This window comes from Mesoplodon densirostris, chromosome X (assembly GCF_025265405.1).
Source record: "Mesoplodon densirostris isolate mMesDen1 chromosome X, mMesDen1 primary haplotype, whole genome shotgun sequence".
NCBI classification, from domain to species: Eukaryota; Metazoa; Chordata; class Mammalia; order Artiodactyla; family Ziphiidae; genus Mesoplodon; species Mesoplodon densirostris.
In genome coordinates, this window is record NC_082681.1 from 2,108,973 (window position 1) to 2,129,817 (window position 20,845).

Consider the following 20,845-nt stretch of genomic DNA (forward strand, 5'->3'; position numbering starts at 1 on the left):
CTCAAGGCCGTCCTGATTGCAATAGGATGAGGCCAACCCGTAACACTGACCTCAAGCATGTCCCTCAGGTGGAAGCTAGAATCTTACTTCAGTCTATGATCTATTATAACCTGCTCAAAGCAGCTTAGAGCAACCTGCTCATCTTTTGTCATCACCAATAATCACAGGAAAAAGAGATGGAGAAAGGCCATGCTACCCCACTACCTGCAGCCCCCATTCCACTGGTCCGGGTGGGGTCAGATGGGTATAATAATAGGGTATTGCATTTATGGTTTTTAAGATGAGTTCTCACCTTTTACAGACACATACCAAAATATAATAAAATGACACATTTGGTATTTGTTTCAAAACGACTGATAAAACAAGCTATAATTTGATGATCATTATAGGTGGGTGATGGACAGACACATGGGGGTCATTGTACTATTTTCTGTATTTTTATATATATTTGAATGTTTCCATGATAAAAACTGAAAAACAATTTGAGTTCTACAAAAATATGGAACAATGTGGTTCATACCATTATGATTTGTATATAATTCATACATGTTACAAGCAAAACTTAATGTTGCCTTAAAATACTACCATACATAAGGAGAAAAATGCAAATGGATGAATTCTAAAAAATTCCACACATCCACTAGTAGCTACAATTTCCAAATTCAATACATCATTCCCAAGGTAAGTTAAAAGGCAAACATTTTAAAAGGAAGGCCTTAAAAACATATTTTGCAAGGGATCACCTGCAAGTTTAAGAAGTTAATTCCAAGTTTTCCAAATTTTCAGAACTCATAAAGTCTCACAAATCCTGTGGATCAGTGCCTTTCCCAGATACTTTTCTATGAGCTCATTATTCATATATTCAACAGATACTGAGTACTTATTAAGTGCTTGGCTCCATGGAAACAATGGTGAAGACACAAGCCTTGCCTTCCTGCAGTGGGTATTCTAGATGGTACAGTAGAAGGCCATTACAGAAAAATGTGTTAAGTTTCTAAGCATGGATATATCTATAAACTTTTATTTTAAAGAAAAATTCTAAGAGTTGGGGTCATCCTGAGACAGCAGATTACCTTTGGTGATAGAAATAATTTATTTTACATGTGCTGTTGCTATTGCTACTGTTCTCAATTCTTAATGCTTGGTATGTCACCATTTAAAAACTCTGGTTCAAATGTTATATATTTCATACTAACTGGATAAATAGTAGAATTGGCACAGAGGAGCTACAGCTACCCCTGATGTTTTGACAAGAGGTAAAGAATGTTTCACATTTCAAAGCTTAAAACCTTTTCTATTGAATAAAAATCCAAGAGCTTCTTCCCTCTTCCACCTAAAGTCACTTATTTTACCATAAATAAATCCTTTGGAAACCAGCATGAGATGCATTATCCTGTATGATGGAAAACATCCCTAGATAATACCTGAATGCCTCTAAGTGATTCACTAAGTCTGACCATCCTAAATGTATCTATTGGTTGGTTTCCCTAAAGGCCTTCCCACCAAACACAATACCTTCAGCTCAGCATATGTATCTTCAGTACAGTTTCATTCCATATGCAGACTTTTCAACTGTAGTGTGCATGCTCCCATCCTGTCAGGATAATTAGAGCCAGTACAAGTAGTTCTTGTTCTGTAACCTAAAATCTACTACAAAAGAAAGTAGACACCAAGATACCAAAATCTTTCATGCTTAAAGGCAAATGTATTCAGTTCCTTTCCATGCAGAACATAGTAAGGTATCTTATATGCTTGTTATTTCTTTTCCAAATCAAGTTTGGGACAACCTTTGAGGATCCACTCATGCTCCACGGTGAGCCATCTTGTACCATGTTCTGGTAAGTGTCTTACATAGGGGAGAAAGGAATATTCTTGCTGACCTACAGATTAGTCAAGGGGGAGTGTGCTGGGAGAAGAGTTAATGTCCACTGTCTCTTCTGTTGCCGTCAAGGTCATGGTGGGGCCATTATCCACTTGTACCAACAGATGCCTACAGAAGCCATTCAGATACGCCATGGCAGGAAGGAAGGCACGGGAGAAGAGGGAGAAGAGGACGAAGAGGACAGCCTTCCTATCCTATGATGGAGTGAAGAGGCTGCTGGCTGGAAAAACCAGGAATAAGGAAGTGAAGTCATCCTCTTTAGGATGCCATACCAAGCAGAAAGCCTCCGAAAAATCCACCAGTCACTAGAACATTCTTCTTCACAAACGACACCACCTAGGAACAGAAGATAGCACGATGGATTACTTTGCTGAGGATATCACTGGGAAGCAGGACGCAGATCAGGTGAGATGACGTGTCTGGATAAGGTAGTGGCGGGGTGCTAGCGCACAGTGATCTCATTCAAGGGATGCTTTTCAGACGGGACTTTGCAGAGAAGGCACCACATTCAGTAAATTGGTCTCTCCTCCAAACCTGTCCACATGTTCCTCCCGCCCACGCATCTGTCCATCCATCCATACACCCTCCTCTGAAACCTTATTTTCTCACATTCTTACAGCTTCCCATGCATGTGCTCTATTGACCTCCATCGAAGAGGGAACTTTCTCCCAAGTGCTACCATAGAAAAGTATTCACGAGGGGAATACACCCTGTAGCCTGGCCTACTGGTTTCCTGAAATTAAGCACAGGGGTTCATCTCCCTAACCCCACCCCGACCTTTCCCACTCCACCACCCAGCCTCCTGGGACCCTCGAGCCCCCTCATTCCCACTGTGCCTGTGTCTTCACTCCTCCCCAACTTGGCTGGAACCATATTTCCCTATTTGACACACTGTCTCTTGCCATCTGCCCTCAGGGGGAATTTAAAAAATCATACAATTTCCTGACATAACTTCTTTCATTCATCATCTTTACTCATTCCTCAACTTGCTACACCTTGGCTCTCAATTCCACTACCCGACTGTAACCGTTCTCACAGAAATCACCAATGGCCTCCTTGCTGCTAAACACTAACCCGAACATTTTCATTTCCTGCTCCCCAGACTACGGGCTCTCAGGGGGAACCAGCCACTCTCCCTGGGGCCTGTGAGAGGGCCAGGCCACAAAGAGGCATACGACAAACATTTGTGGAATGAACCAATTCCAAACCTTCTGGTTAGTTTATATAAGTGCCCACTGTATGGCAACAGTTGGTTCTAATCAAACATTAACCTTATACTTTTTATTATATACATTCCTGTATCATTAAAGAAGTTTTCAACAATCATGTATTACTTTTGTAAATGTCTGAAAAATAAAAAAAATTTTGAAGTGAAAAAAGTGTAAGTTTCATAACCTTGAGCTTGAGGAGGGATGGAAGGAAGGGAGGAAGGAGGAGGGACTTATCTAAGTGCACAAATGCCACGTTCCACTCTGGGCAATGGACAGCTTTTTTTATAAAAAATTTATTTATTTGAGGGGTTTTTTGTTCTTCTTTTTGAACTTTTCCATTTTACTACACTTTATTGAGGTATAATTTACATAAAGTAAGATGTGCTCATTTTTTCACTGAAGTATAGTTGATTTACAATGTTGTGTTTATTTCTGCTGTGCAGCAAAGTGATTCCATTCTACATATATATGTGTTCATTTTCCTATTCTTTCCCATTGTGGTTTATCACAGGATAGTGACTATAGTTCCCTGTGCTCTACAGTAGGACGTTGTTGTGTATCCATCCTATATGTACTAGTTTGCATCTGCTGATCCCACACTCCCAGTCCTTCCCTCCCTCCCCATCCCCCTCCCCCTTGGCAACCACAAGTCTGTTCTCTATGTCTGTGAGTCTGCTTCTGTTTCATAGATTCATTTGTGTCATATTTTAGATTCCACATATAAGTGATGTCATATGGTGTTTCTCTTTCTCTGTCTGACTTATTTCACTCAGTATGATAATCTCTAGGTCCATCCATGTTGCTGCAAATGGCAAAATTTCATACTTTTATATGGCTGAGTGGTATTCTGGCAATGGACACCTTTGGCTGAGCACTCGCCACCACACAGAATCGTCTTTTTCTTTTTTTCTTCTTTAAAGGGAATGTCATTTTTTTAAAAAAAAATTATTTATTTGGCTGCGCCAGGTGTTAGTTGTGGCATGTGGGATTTTTTTTTTTTTTTAGTTGTGGCATGTGTGATCTTTAGTTGCGGCACGCGGGATCTTTAGTTGAGGCATGCGGGACCTAGTTCCCTGACCAGGGATTGAACCCAGGCCCTCTGCACTGGGAGCATGGAGTCTTAGCCACCGGACCATGGAAGTCCCTCTGCTAAGTCATCTACCACTCGTCTATCTGCTTTCCAACTTTCAAACATTTGCTAATATTTCTTGTCTCCTGGTATTCCCTTCCTGTCCTCTTGGTCCTTGTAGGTTTAACCAGGCACCTTCCTGACACCTTGATCCTGGTTTATTTCTCCCCGGTTAAGTGCACATGTATCTTTGGGACATCTGACATTTTTCCAAAGGTAATGAAGAAGTAACAAAATACATCCTTTTAAAAAAGAAGCCCTTCTCCTGTCCCTCCAGTATAATCTGACCTGATTTTATGCCTTAGATCAGAGGTTAGCAGACTACAGCCCGTGGGCCAAATCCAGCCAGTCACCTACTTTTATTTTATTATTTTATTTTTTTGCGATACGCGGCCCTCTCACTTTTGCGAGAGCACAGGCTCCAGACGCGCAGGCTCAGCGGCCATGGCTCACGGGCCCAGCCACTCCGGGGCATGTGGGATCTTCCCAGACTGGTGCACGAACCCGTGTACCCCGCTTCGGCAGGTGGATTCTGAACCACTGCGCCACCAGGGAAGCCCGTCACCTATTTTTAAATAAACTTTCATTGCAACGCAGCCACACCCACCTGCCTACCCATCATCTATGGCTGTTTTCCCGCTACACAGTGGAGTTCAGTAGTGACAGAGATCACGATGCCTACAAAGCTGAAAACATGTACCATCTGGCCCTTCACAAAAAAACCTTGTCAACCCGAGCTACACATTCTGGACATTTCAGAGATGTGTGTGTATGGAGACAAAAATATGACTCAAAATGATCAGAGTGGCTGTAAAAGGTACATCCTCCTCCTCCTCACTTGCTGCTCCCATCCCAACAAGTACTTGTTCAAGGGATGCTCAAACCACATATGTGCCTGCAGCACTTTGCACTCTCACTCAGCAATAAAAGTCACCAAACCTACTTACTGGTCCTTGGTCCTTGTAGGTTTAACCTTTTAAAATGCTGCTGAGGTGAGGATATTCCATATGAGGCTGACATATTGGCTACCCCATGTTTGTACACACGGAGTTGTCTGCACCCTTCACACACTGCACATGAACAAAACAAGCCTCACCTCCTCTGCTTTGCTTTTGACCTCCGTAGGTATCTGGTTGGTCTTGCGGATCTTCAGCTGTTCCTTGGCTTTCTTCATGTCCTTCTCTACCCGCTGCCAGTCCACTTTGATGTAGCCAGTATGGTTTGCAAGCTTTAGTTTAAAAAACGACAGCAAGAAAGGAGAAACACAGGATAAAGCACTGATATATGTTACCAAAAATCCTTCTGAGTTTCTATCTTTGGAGATATTTGCCATCCAGTTTTTTGTATTACAATGACATTCACTCCACATCTACTCAGCATCCACCCTATGTGCAAGGCCCTATGCCTGGCAACGGAAATCCACACTGGCCTTCAATGACTGCTGGCAATTCTTTTACTTTATTTATACTCTTACCCATCTCTATAAAATTTTAAGTTAGCTTAAAAAAATTAAATGGTAAATGAAAATCAGAACTGGAAGTCAAGATGTAAGGTAAAGAAACCTTAAAGGCGACATAAGCCTGAGTTTCTCAACAATGTGAACAGGGCAAGGGTGTCACGAAGTAATCACTGCTGCTCAGAAAGAAATCACAGAGATTTCTCACGAGTGATTTCTTGTAAGGGAGAAGCACATCCAAATATACCTATAGGACATGCCTACTTCCCTTGCTCAAGACAACAGGAGCACACACACACACACACACACTCAGCGAGAAGCGTTTCATAAAGAATGTGCGAACAGGATAAAACTCATTCACACACGGGGAACACAAATTTCTGATATGATAAATCATATCTCCCTGGATAGCTCAAAATATCTAAAACGGAAATTCCTCTCCACTGTCTAGTCAGTTGCTCCCCCTCTAGTCTCTCTTTTAGTTAACAGCACCAACCAACTGATCAGTCACCGAAACCAGGCTGGAGAAAATATCTGCAATATATCTAATAAACAAAACACTAATACCTAGAAAAAGTGAAATTCTTCTAGAGATCAGTAAGGAAAAAAACCCATTTGAAAAACGGGTAAAGGCAACTCACAAAACAAAGTGGCCAACAAAAGGGAAAAGTTCAACTTCACAAGTAATCAAGGAAATTAACACTAAAATTAATGAGTTACTATACTTTTTTTATCAGATTGGAGATGATTAAAATTCTGAAAATATACAGTGTTGGTAAGGATGTGGGAAATGGACACTCCTATCACACCCTTACTGAGAGTGTTTACCAGCAGCCTTTTAGGAGAGCGGTTTGGCATCATCGCCAACACTGAAGCTGCACATGCCATTACGCTACACCCAGAGTGGCAGCTCTTGTCACAGCAGCTTAACTGGAAATAAACCAAATGTCCATCCGCACATGAATGAATAAAGCAAATTGTGTCATGTTTACACAACAAGATGTTGCTCAGTACTTGTAGCAGCAACATAGCTGAATCTCAAAAATCGTACACTACATTCAAGTTCCGATTCTGTTACTCCACCCTGTCTCTCCCACAGGACGAAGTACATTGAACAGCTACTTGGGGACTCTGAAGAAAACAAGAGCATCTGACTGGAGAAGCCCAGAGCCGTGTATTTCCCATATTTGCTAAGGTATCACCTGGCCTAGACTTCAGGCAGGACTCAGAAACATTCTGACAAAATTCAACACACATTCCTGTAAAAGCTCTTGGAAAAACAGAAACAGGGAGAACTTCCTCAACTTGATAAAGAGCATCTACAAACATACAGCTAACGTCAATCATACTTACTGGTGAAAGACTGAATACTTTCATCCAATGCTAACAAAAAGGCAAGGATGTCTACTGTCTCTGTTCCTATTCAACACTGTGCTGGAAATGAAGTCATAGTGCAACAAGGAAGAACATAAGGTAAGAGGCATCCAGATCAGAAAGGAAGAAGTCAAAATGTCGCTATTTGTAGACATGTTTGTCTACATAATTTCAAAAAATCCAACAAAAAACAAACAAAAACTCCTACACACAAAAAGCGAGTTTAGCAAGGCTGTACACTACAAGATTAACACACAAATTGTATTTCTATATGCTATCAATTTGAATTGGAAATGGAAATGAAATTTATGATTTTACAACAGCTGCAAAATAATAAAGTACTAGGTACAAATCTAAACAAAAATCATATAGGATCTGTACACTGAAAACTACAAAATGTCTGTTGAAGAAATAACTCAAAGAGAAATTATTAAGCCAGAGTTATTGCAATCCCAATCCCAGCAAGATGTTTTATAGATATGTAAACAAGCTGGTTCTAAAATGTGTATGAAAAGACAAAGGAACTAGAACAGCCAAAATGATTTCGAAAAAGAACAGAGTTGGAGGAATCACACTACCTGATTTTACAGCAATCAAGACAGTGTGGTATTGGAGAAGACACACAGATTAATAGGACAGAATAAAAAGTACAGAAACAGACAACCCAATTTAAAAGCGGGCAAAAGACCTGAATAGATACTTCACCAAAAAGGATATCTGGACAGTAAATAAACACATGAAAAGATGTTCTACATCAGTAGTTGTATCACTCTGAGTCCAACTGGGAGACAGCTTTAGGGCTCAGGGTGAGTGCGTGGGGAAAAGCACAAGAGCAACTAAAGCTCTTATAAGGTATCCAGGAATAAAACTGAACCACAGATGGATAAGATCTATATGGAAAAAATAATAAAAGTCTAGGCAAAGACATTAAAGAAGACCTAAATAAATGGAGAGAAAGCCTGTGTTCACAGCTAGATGATACAATATCATAAAAGATATTAATTCTCCCCCAATTTATCTATATGGTTCCCATGCAATTCCAGTCAAGCATTTTTCTTCTTACCCTTTTTTTCCCCTTTTTGGGTGTACCGTGCGGCACACGGGATCTTAGTTCCCCAACCAGGGATTGAACCCGCGCCCCCTGCAATAGCAGCGCGGACAGAGAATTAACTACTGGAGTGCCAGGGAAGTCCCCCAATCAAAATTTAAACAGAATCTTTGAAAGGAATTGACAAGCCTGTTCTAAAATTTAGATGGAGAAGCAAAAGTCCAAAAGCAGCTGCAACGATCCTGAAGAATACGTGGAGGAACTACCAAGGCTCAGCAGATACAGGAAGTAGAGCCACACATACATGAACTGTGATACACGATAAAGGCAATGGTACAGATATTGAAAAAAGGAAGACTTATTCACTAAATGCTGCTGAGACAATAATCCAGAAGAAAGAAAGGAAACTGGATCCTCATGTCAAACCACACCCTTGATCTCCCAACATCGTGACTACCCTGGTGACAGGGCACATGCGTGCACAGCACAGACCCCCATGTCTCACCTGCACTGCACTCCTTGCACATCTGACCCAAGCAATACCAGAATCCCAGGGCGAGGGGTCCTTCCTGGAGATTATTCTAATGCCCATTACTTCTGTCAGTCAGAACCCCCAAAAGAAACAGAGGGTGCACTCAGATTAAGGCATTTCAAAGCAATACGAAGATACTCAGGGAAACCACAGGGATAGAACAGGATTGTGGGTCTAGTGCGAGAGCTGTCACTGCACTTGCATCCGAAGGGGTGCGAGGAAGGAAAGATGACTGCAACCCAAAAGGCAACAGGAGGGGTGAGGAGGGGCGAGGAGGGGCCTGGAGGGGCCTGTCTGCTAGCAGCCCCAGGGAGGGAGCCAAGAAGCTACACAGGGAACGGGTCCGGGGGAAGCTGCTGGTGCCTTGCTAGTCACAAGCAGGATGCTGCCAGAGTGATGCTATGGAGTTCCCAGGCTCGGGCAGAAAAGGGCGGGCAGCTTTCACCATGTTTCTGAAACAAGGGTGTGTGGACAACTGAGGCCGCAGCAGGAGCTGAGACCCGAGCGAGGGAGGGGAGGGAGGGGCCTGGGCCCACCCCAGCTCCCTGCTCACCCAGCCCCAGTCACCTCTGGCTACAACCCCTTGAGGCTGCCAGCCCAAGCGCCCACCCTCCCCTCCCCGAATTGCTGACGCACAGAAACTGAGATAATAAAAAGATGGTCATTTCAAGCATTGGGTTTTGAGGGCATCTGTGATGCAGTGATGCTGTACCACACCCACCCCGGCCCACCAGTCATGAGCGGGCCTCTTCTGGCCTCTTCCACACACTTCATTTTCACCTGACGCACCTGGAAAACTCACTCAAATTGTGATTCTAACGTGGGATGACCTCGCTAAGATGAGAGCTGCTTCGAGAGGAGACAAAGAGCTGTGGATCCGGACACTCCAGCTTGACTGCACCCCAGAATCACCTGCAACTTTAAAAATACTCCGATATACAAGCAGGCCTACTGCCCGTGAAATCAGACGGAGGCGGGGGGCAGGCCCCAAGCATCAGTGTTTTATAAAATTCCCAGGTGATTCCAATGTGGAGTCAAGTTTGCAAACCAACTGTACACAGCAGCCTCAGGGGACCAGCAGCCAGTGGTTCAAAAACAAACTCCACGCCAAGGGCCAGCAGAGGCCATCTGACCAGTGTCATTTAGCCCTCATGTCTCTCATCGACTTAGTGTCTAAGAATAAATCATATCACAGGGCACTTGCATCACACCTGGGATTTCTGAAATCACACTTGCTTCATATTTCAAGTGGTCTTGAAAACCCTGGAAGGGAGCTATGATAAGGAATATGCATGTGTCCCCATGTTATAAATGACAAAATGTAATCCACTTAGTAATTGAAGAAGTCTGACTCAAAAGGTTACTAGCATTTCAAATGGTACGTGAAACCGTCTAAAGTAAAAGAGCCTGGACTATGTGTGAGGAAGGCCAGGGAAAGACTCCACATACAGACCTGAAGCAGGAAAAATCCACCTCCCAGAGCTGTGGCAGCCAACCTTCCAACCTTCTGGAATACGAAACCAGTGCACCTACAAAAATCAAGTTAACAAGCTGTCAGACAAACACAAGCATGGACTTCTAACAACATTCAGAGCCTACTTACCTTGGGATGATCCAGCTCCTTCCTACTCCAGGCATAAAGCCCGTCCCCTGCAGAACGAGGAAACGGCAGAGGCTCCGACCTCAGAAGGACCCTGACTCAGATCTTGGCTCTACTACTCACTTCATTTTGTGGTCTTGAGCAAAACCCTTAAACTCCCAAGCCGTGTTTTTAAAAGATGACTCTGGCTACACTGTGGAGAATGGATCAACAAAGGAAAGGATAAAGCAGAGACTCCAGTCAGCAATATGGAAGAGAAACGGTGGGAGGGAGGGAGCAGCCCTGAGAACTCTTGGTGAAGCGAGTAAACACATGACTGTGTATGAGGCCAGAGTGGCCACACGGGATAACAGACAGGCTCTCATGCCATCTTCTCTGGTCGGCACGTGGCTCTTGACAGAAAACTCTGCGCTGAAGACGGCTTATAAAGCCCTACACTTACATCTAGTGTCCCTTTACCTCTCTGCCCTCATTTTCTACCACCTACTGCTTGGTACACTTCGGTAGGAGAAAAAATATATCAATATCAATAAAACATTGCATGGAGGACCTCACAAGGATTTTAAATGTTTTTAAACAAAAGCTAGGTGTATCTCAGAAGGGACTCCTAAACTGGAGGAATGATAGGACTAGTAAATAAACCATTAGGAGTCATCTTAATTCTTAAATGTGATTATAAGCTGAAGTAAACTGCCTGTACCCTGTATCCACTGGCCCTAAGTCCCTGAGGTGAAGGCATTAACTGACATTTTGCAGCTAAGATTCATTCATGATAAAGGCAACCAACTGGATTGTTAACTAGCTCTTATTTCTCTGACCTTTTTTTCAAAAACCTAACATGGATAAAGGTGCTTTTCCCCGCCAAAGAAATGTGGGAGAAAAAAATGAAGTATATATAAACTCCAGCAATTTTCTTCTCAGTCTCTTTTATCTTTAAAATTAGTTCTATAGAGTAAGGTACACAACACATATGGAATTTTTTTAAAGCCATGTGTGAATGTGTCCCAGAACAAGAATCAAGACTCAATTACATAAGAATAAAAAAGATATCTAGCACCCAATAAGGTAAAATTCACAATACTGCCATCCCATGAAAAACTACCAGGCAGGCAAAGCAGGAAAACAGACCCATAATGATAAAAAACGAAATCAACTGAAAGCAACCTAGAAATGGCACAAATGACAGAATGCTGACAAAAACATCAAAAGTGATTATGATTGTATTCCATGTTCAAGAAGCTAGAGGAAAGATTCCACATAATAAGTAGGGACAAGGAACATATTTTAAAAGGATACAATCAAACTTCTACAGATGAAAACTATATGTCTGAGATGAACACTGTACTTGATGGAACTAACGGCAGCTTAGATACTGTAGAAGTAAAGATTAGTAATCATGACATAGCAATAAAAACTACCAAAATGAAACAGAAAAATACATGAACATGGTTGTAATATTGAACTATAGTTATACACTGGGGAAAACTGGAGGATGGGCTCTCTGGATTTTTTTTTTGCATTTTTAAAATTTTATTTATTTATTTTTATTTATTTTTGGCTGCGTTAGGTCTTCGTCACTGCATGCGGGCTTTCTCTAGTGGCGGTAAGCAGGGGCTACTCCTCGTTGTGGTGCAGGCTTCTCATTGCAGTGGCTTCTCTTGTTGCAGAGCATGGGCTCTAGGCACGCAGGCTTCAGTAGTTGTGGCATGTGGGCTCTAGAGCGCAGGCTCGGTAGTTGTGGTGCACAGGCTCTCTGGATTATTTTTAACAAGACCTGTGAATCTACAGTTATCTCAAAATAAAAAGTTAAAAAAAATAAACAGTGTCAGTGAACTACAGGAAAATTTCAAGCAGTGTAATAATATGTCTAACTAGAACTGTTGAAGGGTAGAAAATATTTGAATAAATAATGAGAAAATATTCTAAATTTGATGAAAACTGTAAATTGATAGATCTAAACAGCTTAATAAACTCAAAGCACAAAACAAATGATAAATATCTTAAAAGCAGCCTGAAAGGCAGGGGGAGGGACATATTAGGTACACAGGAATACAATTCAGAGATAGCACATTTCTCATAGAAAATCATGCAAGACAAAAGATAATGGAACATTTTTAAAGTACTGGGGGAAGAAACAACCCTGTCCATCTAGAATTCTATACCCAGTAAAAATACCTTTCAAAAAACAAAGATGAAATGAAGACCTTTCTCAGATATACAAAAGCTGAAAAATAAATCATCACCAGCAGCCCAAAAGTACAAAGAATGTTAAAAGTGGAAGAAAATGATACCAGATGGAAATCTGGATACACACAAAAGCATGATGAGCACAAGAAATAAACTATACAGGTAAATATGAAAGGTTTCATTTTCATTATTTAAAAATATAAGAATTAAATATTTAATGAAAAAATGTAAAAGTTAAGTGTATGACAATGAAGACCAAGGGTAAAAGGGTAAAATGGAAGTATACTGTTTTATTTTTTTTTAAGATTTTTTTGATGTGGACCATTCTTGAAGTCATTATTGAATTTGTTACAATACTGCTTCTGTTTTATGTTTCTGGTTTTTTGACTGTGAGGCATGTGGGATCCTAGCTCCCTGACCAGGGATTGTACCTACACCCCCTGCATTGGAAGATGGAGTCTTAACCACTGGACCACCAGGGAAGTCCTGGAAGTATACTGTTGTAAGAGCATTACACTCTACATGAAGTGATATTACACTCTACATGAAGTGATATATCTCTTGATGATAGACTGTGGTAAGTAGAAGATACATCCTATAAACCCTAAAGCAACCATTAAAATTACACAATTAAGAGACATAGGTAATAAACCAAGAAGGGGCATAAACAGAATTATGAAAAATATGTGATTCAAGCAACAAAAGAACAAAAAAGAACGAATAAACTGGACTTCATCAAAATTAAAAACTTTTATCCATCGAAGGACATTATCAAGAAAGTGGAAAGACAACTTAAAGAACAGAAGAAAATATCTGCAATCATGTCTGGTAAGAATCTAATATCAAAAACATATAAAAAATTCTTACAACTCAAGAACAGAAAGACAAACAACTCAATTTCTCCAAAGCAGATGTACAGATGGCCAACAAACACATGAAAAGACGCTCAACATCGTTAGTCACCACTTCACACCCATGTCATGCCCACTAAGGTGGCTATAATAAAATGTTTTTTTAATGAAAATAATAAGTGTTGGCGAGATGTAGCCATAACAAGGAAAGAAGTCCTAACACACACTGCAACGTGAATGAACATCAAAAACACGATGCTCAGGGGGCTTCCCTGGCAGTACAGTGGTTAAGACACCCTGCTTTCACTGCAGGGCGCACAGGTTCAATCCCAGGTCGGGGAACTAAGTTCCCGCATGCCACTCAGTGCGGTCCCAAAAAACCAAACCAAAACAAAACATGATACTCAGTGAAAGAAGCCAGATATACAAGGTCACATATTGTATGATTCTATTTATATAAAATATCCAGAATAGGTAAATCCATAGAAACAGAAAGCAAATAGATGGTTGCCAGGGGCTGGGGAGAGGGGAGAATGGGGAGTAACTGCTCAGCGGGGATGGGGTTTTATTTTGGGGTGATGAAAATGTTTTGAACCTAGAGAGAGGCAGTGGTTATACAAAGGTGTGAATGTACTAAATGCCACTGAATTGTACACTTTAAGATGGTTGGTTTCATGTTATGTAAATTTCACCTTAATTTAAAATATATATATATACACATACACAGTATACCTATTTTTTTTTTTCTTTTTTTGCGGTATGCGGGCCTCTCACTGTTGTGGCCTCCCCCGTTGCGGAGCACAGGCTCCGGATGCGCAGGCCCAGCGGCCATGGCTCACGGGCCCAGCCGCTCCGCGGCATATGGGATCCTCCCAGACCGGGGCACGAACCCGTATCCCCTGCATCGGCAGGCGGACTCTCAACCACTGCGCCACCAGGGAGGCCCCACAGTATACCTATTTTTATTACACACACGTATATTTGATCCAAAAGAAAATAAAGAACAGAACACCAAGATGGTAAATTTAAACCCAATGATAACAAAAATAAACTTAAAGGTAAATAGTCTAAGCACACTAATTAAAATGAAAAGATTGTAAAATTGGATTAAAAAAAGGAAGACCCACCTATATGCTGCCTATAAGAAACCCATTTTAAAGAACTGTTTTTAAAAAAATATTTATGTATGTACGTATGTATTTATCTTGGCTGCGCCTTAGGTCTTAGTTGCAGCACTGGGAATCTTTGTTGCAGCATGTTTAGTTGCAGCATGTGGGATCTTTAGTTGCAGTATGCAGACTTCTTAGTTGCAGCATGTGGGCTCTTAGTTGCGGCATGCGGTGCGAACTTGTTAGCTGTGACATGCATGCAGGATCTAGCTCCCCGATCAGGGATCGAACCCGGGCCCCCTGCATTAGGAACGCAGAGTCTTACCCACTGGACCACCAGGGAAGTCCCAAGAAACCCATTTTAAACATACAGACTCCACTTTCCTGAACTTTGCCCCATGTGCCTCTTCCTCTGGCTGATTTTGTTTTGAATATTCATTCATTCATTCATTGATTTATGGTTGTGTTGGGTCTTAGTTGCGGCCCTTGGGATCTTTCATTGCAGCATGCGGGATCTTTCATTGCAGCACGCGGGCTTCTCTCTAGTAGCTGCAGGGCACAGGCTTAGTTGCTCCGCGGCATGTGGGATCTTCCCAGACCAGGGCTCAAACCCGTGTCCCCTGCATTGGAAGGCAGATTCTCAACCACTGCACCACCAGGGAAGCCCTATTAACTTTTAATGGAGTATAATCTGCAAAAATACTGAATCACTACACTGCAACCTGAAACTAATATAACACTGTAAATCAATTATACTTCAAAAAAAAAAGACATTATGCCAAGTGTTAGTGAGGAGGTAGAGAAACTGGAACCCCCATACACTGCTAGGGGAGATGTAAGATGTAAGACGATACTTTAGAAAACTGCTTGGCAGATCCTTAAAAAGTTAAGACATTCACCTACTATGACTCAGCCTAACTCTTTCTGGATATTTACCCAAAAGAAATGAAAGCATATGTTCATACAAAGACTTGTACACAAATGTTAACAGCATTTTAAGCCCAAAAGTGCAAACAGGGCTTCCCTGGTGGCGCAGTGGTTGAGAGTCCGCCTGCCGATGGGGGGGACAAGGGTTCGTGCCCCGATCCGGGAAGATCCCACATGCCGCGGAGCGGCTGGGCCCGTGAGCCATGGCTGCTGAGCCTGCGTGTCCGGAGCCTGTGCTCTGCAATGGGAGAGGCCACAACAGTGAGAGGCCCGCGTACCGCAAAAAAAAAAAAAAAAAAAAAAAGTGCAAACAAACCAATATTCATCAAAGGGGAATGGATGAACAAACTAGTTTATCCATACAGTGGACTACTACTCAGCAATAAAAAGGAATGAAGCAGAGATACACACAACAGCACAGATGAAGCTCAAAATTAGTATGCTCAGTGAAAGAAGCCAGACAAAAAAGAATACTTACTGTATAATTCCATTTATATATAATTCTAGAAGATGCAAAGCGATCTACAGTGATAGAAAGCACTTACTATGTGGCCCTGGTCAAGTAAACCTTTCTAAGCCTTAGTTTCTATTAAATGAGGATAGATAATAACAATAACAATTTCAGAGTTGTGAGAAGGAAATGAGATACCTATATAAATATCTAAAATAGTACCTGACGTGTAGCAAATACTCACTATGTGTAACCATTAAATAGCACTTTAACATTATGTTGAGATGTATACTATTCATTAAGTGATCAATTTCACAAGTCAATGTATTTTCCTTGGTTAAAAGAGATGGTTCCTATAACCCCAACACTGAGTCATGCAAAAAAAGATACTGGACATCTTTTATATCACTTACCATCCAGTAACACCTCCAATTAACAGCTGGGTTGCCACACTATACTTTTCAGCTGAAGGCCCAGATTCCTGCCCAAACAGCTTGCGCCACCATGGCTGCTTTTTAGCAAGTTCTGCAAGGTCCAGTGACTCAAAATTTCCCTCAAAGTTTCCTACAAGAATTAAGATACTTAATAAGAAAAGTTACTTTTACAATAAATCACTAACATTCCTAACCTAGATTAAGAGATTTTTAAGGAAACAGAGACAGCTGTAATAAGGACATCTAAATATTAATCTATTTTAAAGAGTAAACTGACTCTGAAATTCTGATCAGCAACTTTTGAAAATCAGACTAAAATCAACAAATATCTCAGAGGAAAAAAACCTAGACAATTTAGAATCAGTACTCTAGTTTTTCCCCTGAAATTTAAAAACAACCAAAAGGACCTAGGAAAAACTGGTAATACTTAATAATGCATCCTAAATGAAATGGGTTTTCTTCATTTGCCTCTCCTTTTCAGAAGCAACTCAATACTATTCAATAGCCCACAAATTCTCAGTACTATGTGTATCTCCAGTGATAATAAAGATAGGAGGTAACCCTGAGAAAACCATAATTCAAAAAGAGACATGTACCACAATGTTCACTGCAGCTCTATTTACAATAGCCAGGACATGGAAGCAACCTAAGTGTCCATCGACAGATGAAGGGATAAAGAAGATGTGACACATATATACAATGGAATATTACTCAGCCATAAAAAGAAACGAAACTGAGTTATTTGTAGTGAGGTAGATGGACCTAGAGTCTGTCATACAGAGTGAAGTAAGTCAGAAAGAGAAAAACAAATACCGTATGCTAACACATATATATGGAATCTAAAAAAATAAAATGGTTCTGATGAACCTAGGGGCAGGACAGGAATAAAGACGCAGACGTAGAGAATGGACTTGAGGACACGGGGAAGGGTAAGCTGGGATGAAATGAGAGAGTGGCATGGACATATATACACTACCAAATATAAAATAGATAGCTAGTGGGAAGCAGCCGCATAGCACAGGGAGATCAGCTCGGTGCTTTGTGACCACCTAGCGGGGTGGGATAGGGAGGGTGGGAGGGAGACGCAAGAGGGAGGGGATATGGGGATATAGTATATGTATAGCTGATTCACTTTGTTGTACAGCAGAAACTAACGCATTGCAAAGCAATTATACTCCAATAAAGACATTAAAAAAAGAGGTAACGTTTAATTGAGCTGTTACTATCTACCAGGCAATGTGCTAAGGAATAAACATGTATATATAATTAAATCCACAGAACAAAGTAGGTACAGAACAAGGTACTATTTATTAACTCCATTTTGTAATTAAGAAGTAGAGGCTCAGAGGGTGATTTATTTGCCCAAAAAGGGAAAGAGTTAACAAAATGTCTAATCCCTCTCTCTGTGGGAAAATAAATTTAGTGAAAGAGGCAAAAGAACTCTACACTGTAAATGAGGAAACACTGCAGAGTTGCAATCTCAGTCAAAATGTAAGTTTTTATCTAGAAATTGCGAAGCTGGCTCTAAGATTTATATGGAAGTACAAAGAACCTAGAGTAGTATTCCAGTTCCTATGGCTGTACAACAAATTACCCCAATACTTCATTCACAGAGCAAAACAGTCACTTTCTATGCTCCCAGACTCTATGGATCAGGAATTCAGACAGGATACAGCTCATCTCTGCTCCATGTGTCTGTGGCTTCAGCTGGAAGAATTACAGGCAGGTGTCTGGAAGCATCTACTACATTCACACATACAGGCTGCCTTGCTCTGGGTTAGTTTGGGCTTCCTTACAGCGTGGTGGCTAGGGTCAAGGGTGCCTGTCCCAAGAAAGGGAGTAAGAGAGTGAGGAAACTCAAGGGCTCAGCAGGAGCTATATTACCATTTAAGACCTAGCCTCCAAAGCCATGCAGTGTTACTTCCACTGTATTCTGCTGCAGCCGTCACAAACTTCCACTCAGATTTGAGAGGGAATATAGACCCCAGTACTCAGCAGGAGAAGTGTCAAAGTCACACAGAAAAAAACAGCATGTGGAAAGGGGAGATATTGCTGCAATCACTTAGGAAAATACAATGTGCCACCAGTGGCCAAAACAATTGTGGGGAAAAAAACAACAAAGTTCAAAGAATTTCAAGACTTCTTATAAAGCTACAGTAACACACAGGTAACTAATTTCAAGACTTATAAAAGTACCCTATTTGACACAGTGTAGAACTGACCTAAGCATATAAAAATATATCAGTGGAAGAGAATATAGTGTCTAGAAGTAGATCTACACATACAGTCATTTGATTTTCACATGGCACCAAAGTTATTCAATAGGGAAAGAAAGTCCTTTCAACAAATTGTGTTAGAACTATTAGGTATGTGTACTAAACAAACAAAAAGACCCTCAATCCCTACTTTACACAATACACAAAATATAATTGAAGAATTAATTCAAGATGGACCATAGATACCAATTTAGCAAAACCAAAATATGGATGTTTAAGGAACTGGGCCTTCTATGGCCTCACAAGTAGTTAAATGAAAATTTTTGTTCTAACGTAACCACAAAACATTACTGCTGTGTTGAAGAAGAAATTCTCTCCCTGGGTTAAAGAACATCACTGAAAACAAGAATGAGTTTCGAGTTTTGTTTTAATGTCATTTTAACAAACTCCTTAGCTCAATAGACAGCTCCAGCCAAAAGGGATCAAATCAGAGACACTGAGTTCACCCAAAGTCACTCAGTCATTCAACACACACTGCTAAGCACTATACCGACCAGCCAGCAGCCTTGCTTGTGAGCCCAGGAAAGCAATGATTGCAGTATTATGTGATCATCAATATGATAAAGATTGAAATTCCTAATGTCAGCCTCAAAGTTACTCCCAACAATTTCCTAGGTGCAAATATCTGAGCAACCTACACATTTTAACTAAATAAGGGCAGTCTGCTCTGCAGGAAAATAATTCCATTGTGCATTCCAACACCTTTGAGCCACCTCAATTCAGGTGTGCTGGTAAACGGTTTGGGTTTTTTTAGATTTTTTTTTTTTTTTTTTTTTTTTTTGTGGTACGCAGGCCTCTCACTGTTGTGGCCTCTCCCGTTGCGGAGCACAGGCTCCGGACGCGCAGGCTCAGCGGCCATGGCTCACGGGCCCAGCCGCTCTGCGGCATGTGGGATCCTCCCGGACCGGGGCACGAACCCGTGTCCCCTGCATCGGCAGGCGGACTCTCAACCACTGCGCCACCACGGAAGCCCTAGATTTGTTTTTAACCTGGAACATTTTCAAAGTTTTTATTGAATTTGTTACAATATTGCTTCTGTTTTATGCTTTGGCTTTTTGGCCGGGAGGCACGTGTGACCTTAGTTCCCCAATCAGGGATGGAACCTGCACCCCCTGCACTGGAAGGTGAAGGTGTAACCACTGGACTGCCAGTGAAGTCCCCAGGTAAACTTTTCACAAGCGCGCTGGGGTGGGGGGAGGGCTGACTAGTAGTGTATACCAACATCCAGGGTGTGACGTCACTGAAGTGTGACAGCGCTGAATGCGGAGCTGGCAAGAGACGCGGCTTATCACGCTACGTTATTTCCACCACACAGACACAACAGATGTCCATAACCTCCAGGGTACAGATAATAACTAAACATGGCAAACAATAAGGAAGTAATGAAGTTTGAGCATTTTCACTGTTTTTAACATAATTTATGTAATCGTAAATTTATATAATTGAGCTTTCGATAATGGTTCTGTGAGCCAGTACTGAACTGAACATAGCCTGAAGCATTCAAAGAAGTAGGATAAGAAGCACAACTGAAAGACGTGGTCCACTGTGTATTTTATTACAGGCTTTTTTTTTCACGGACTCTTCCCTTCACTACGCGGACTAAATAGGCGATTTCCAAGAACCATACCACGTGTACTCTTTCAAAACCATCAATAGCGCAAGTAGAGGCGGCACGCGGAAAGACGCCGGCCGGGTGTTTGAAAAGACAGTCCAAAGGGACAAAGAAGCTGCCTTAGTCTCACGGTGCCAGAGTGCTTCCGGGAACAGGGACAAAATGTCTCCAGGCCGAGGCTGTCGGGGGCGGGGCCGGAAGGCGGAGGAGCCCGGCCGGAGACAACACCGAGGGCAAGTTCGGCTCCAGCCCGGCCACTGACCTTGGCCGGACCTAGGGAGCGGCCGGGCCACAGACGAGCCCCGGGCGCCCGCCCCGCCCCTGCGGCGCTCGAGCCCCCCAGGGGCGCTGCTGGGCCTGGGAGGCGCGGAGCCCATCCCTTCCGGAGCCCGGGAAGTCAGCTCCTCGCGGCGCCACCGGCGCGCGCCCGTCCTTACCTTGACTGGCTGCGGCCATTTCGGCAAGCTCGTCTCGCGATGACACCCGTAGGGCTCGGCTCGGTAAGACGCGGAGTGGCGCTCCGCCGTCGGCGCTAGGTGGCTTCCGGCACGTGGGGTAGATGTTTCCATTCCCACGGCGGCGGCGGAAGAGGCGGGGCGGGGCGGGGCGGGGCGCGGGGCAGCTAGTCCCCTTCCCCGCGCGCAGTCGCTTCACAAGGCGCCAAGGGCGGTGTCAAAGACCCCGCGGCCCCGGCCCCCAGGCGCGTCGGGCCGCGCGTGCGCGGAAGGGTTCTTGCGGAGGAGTTACTCCGCTGCACGTAGTCTAT

General features: G+C 42.4%; 1 protein-coding gene across 1 annotated transcript; it reads right to left on the reverse strand.

The window, feature by feature from the left end:
• Positions 1-1,685: 1,685 nt before the first annotated feature.
• FUNDC2 (FUN14 domain containing 2) lies at positions 1,686-20,667 on the reverse strand. Its single transcript, XM_060087784.1, is given in 6 exon segments — positions 1,686-2,218; positions 5,319-5,450; positions 10,086-10,161; positions 16,171-16,321; positions 20,517-20,567; positions 20,570-20,667. Coding segments are annotated over 6 exon segments (567 nt in total). The 5' UTR covers positions 20,649-20,667; the 3' UTR covers positions 1,686-2,140.
• Between the last annotated feature and the right edge of the window lie 178 nt (positions 20,668-20,845).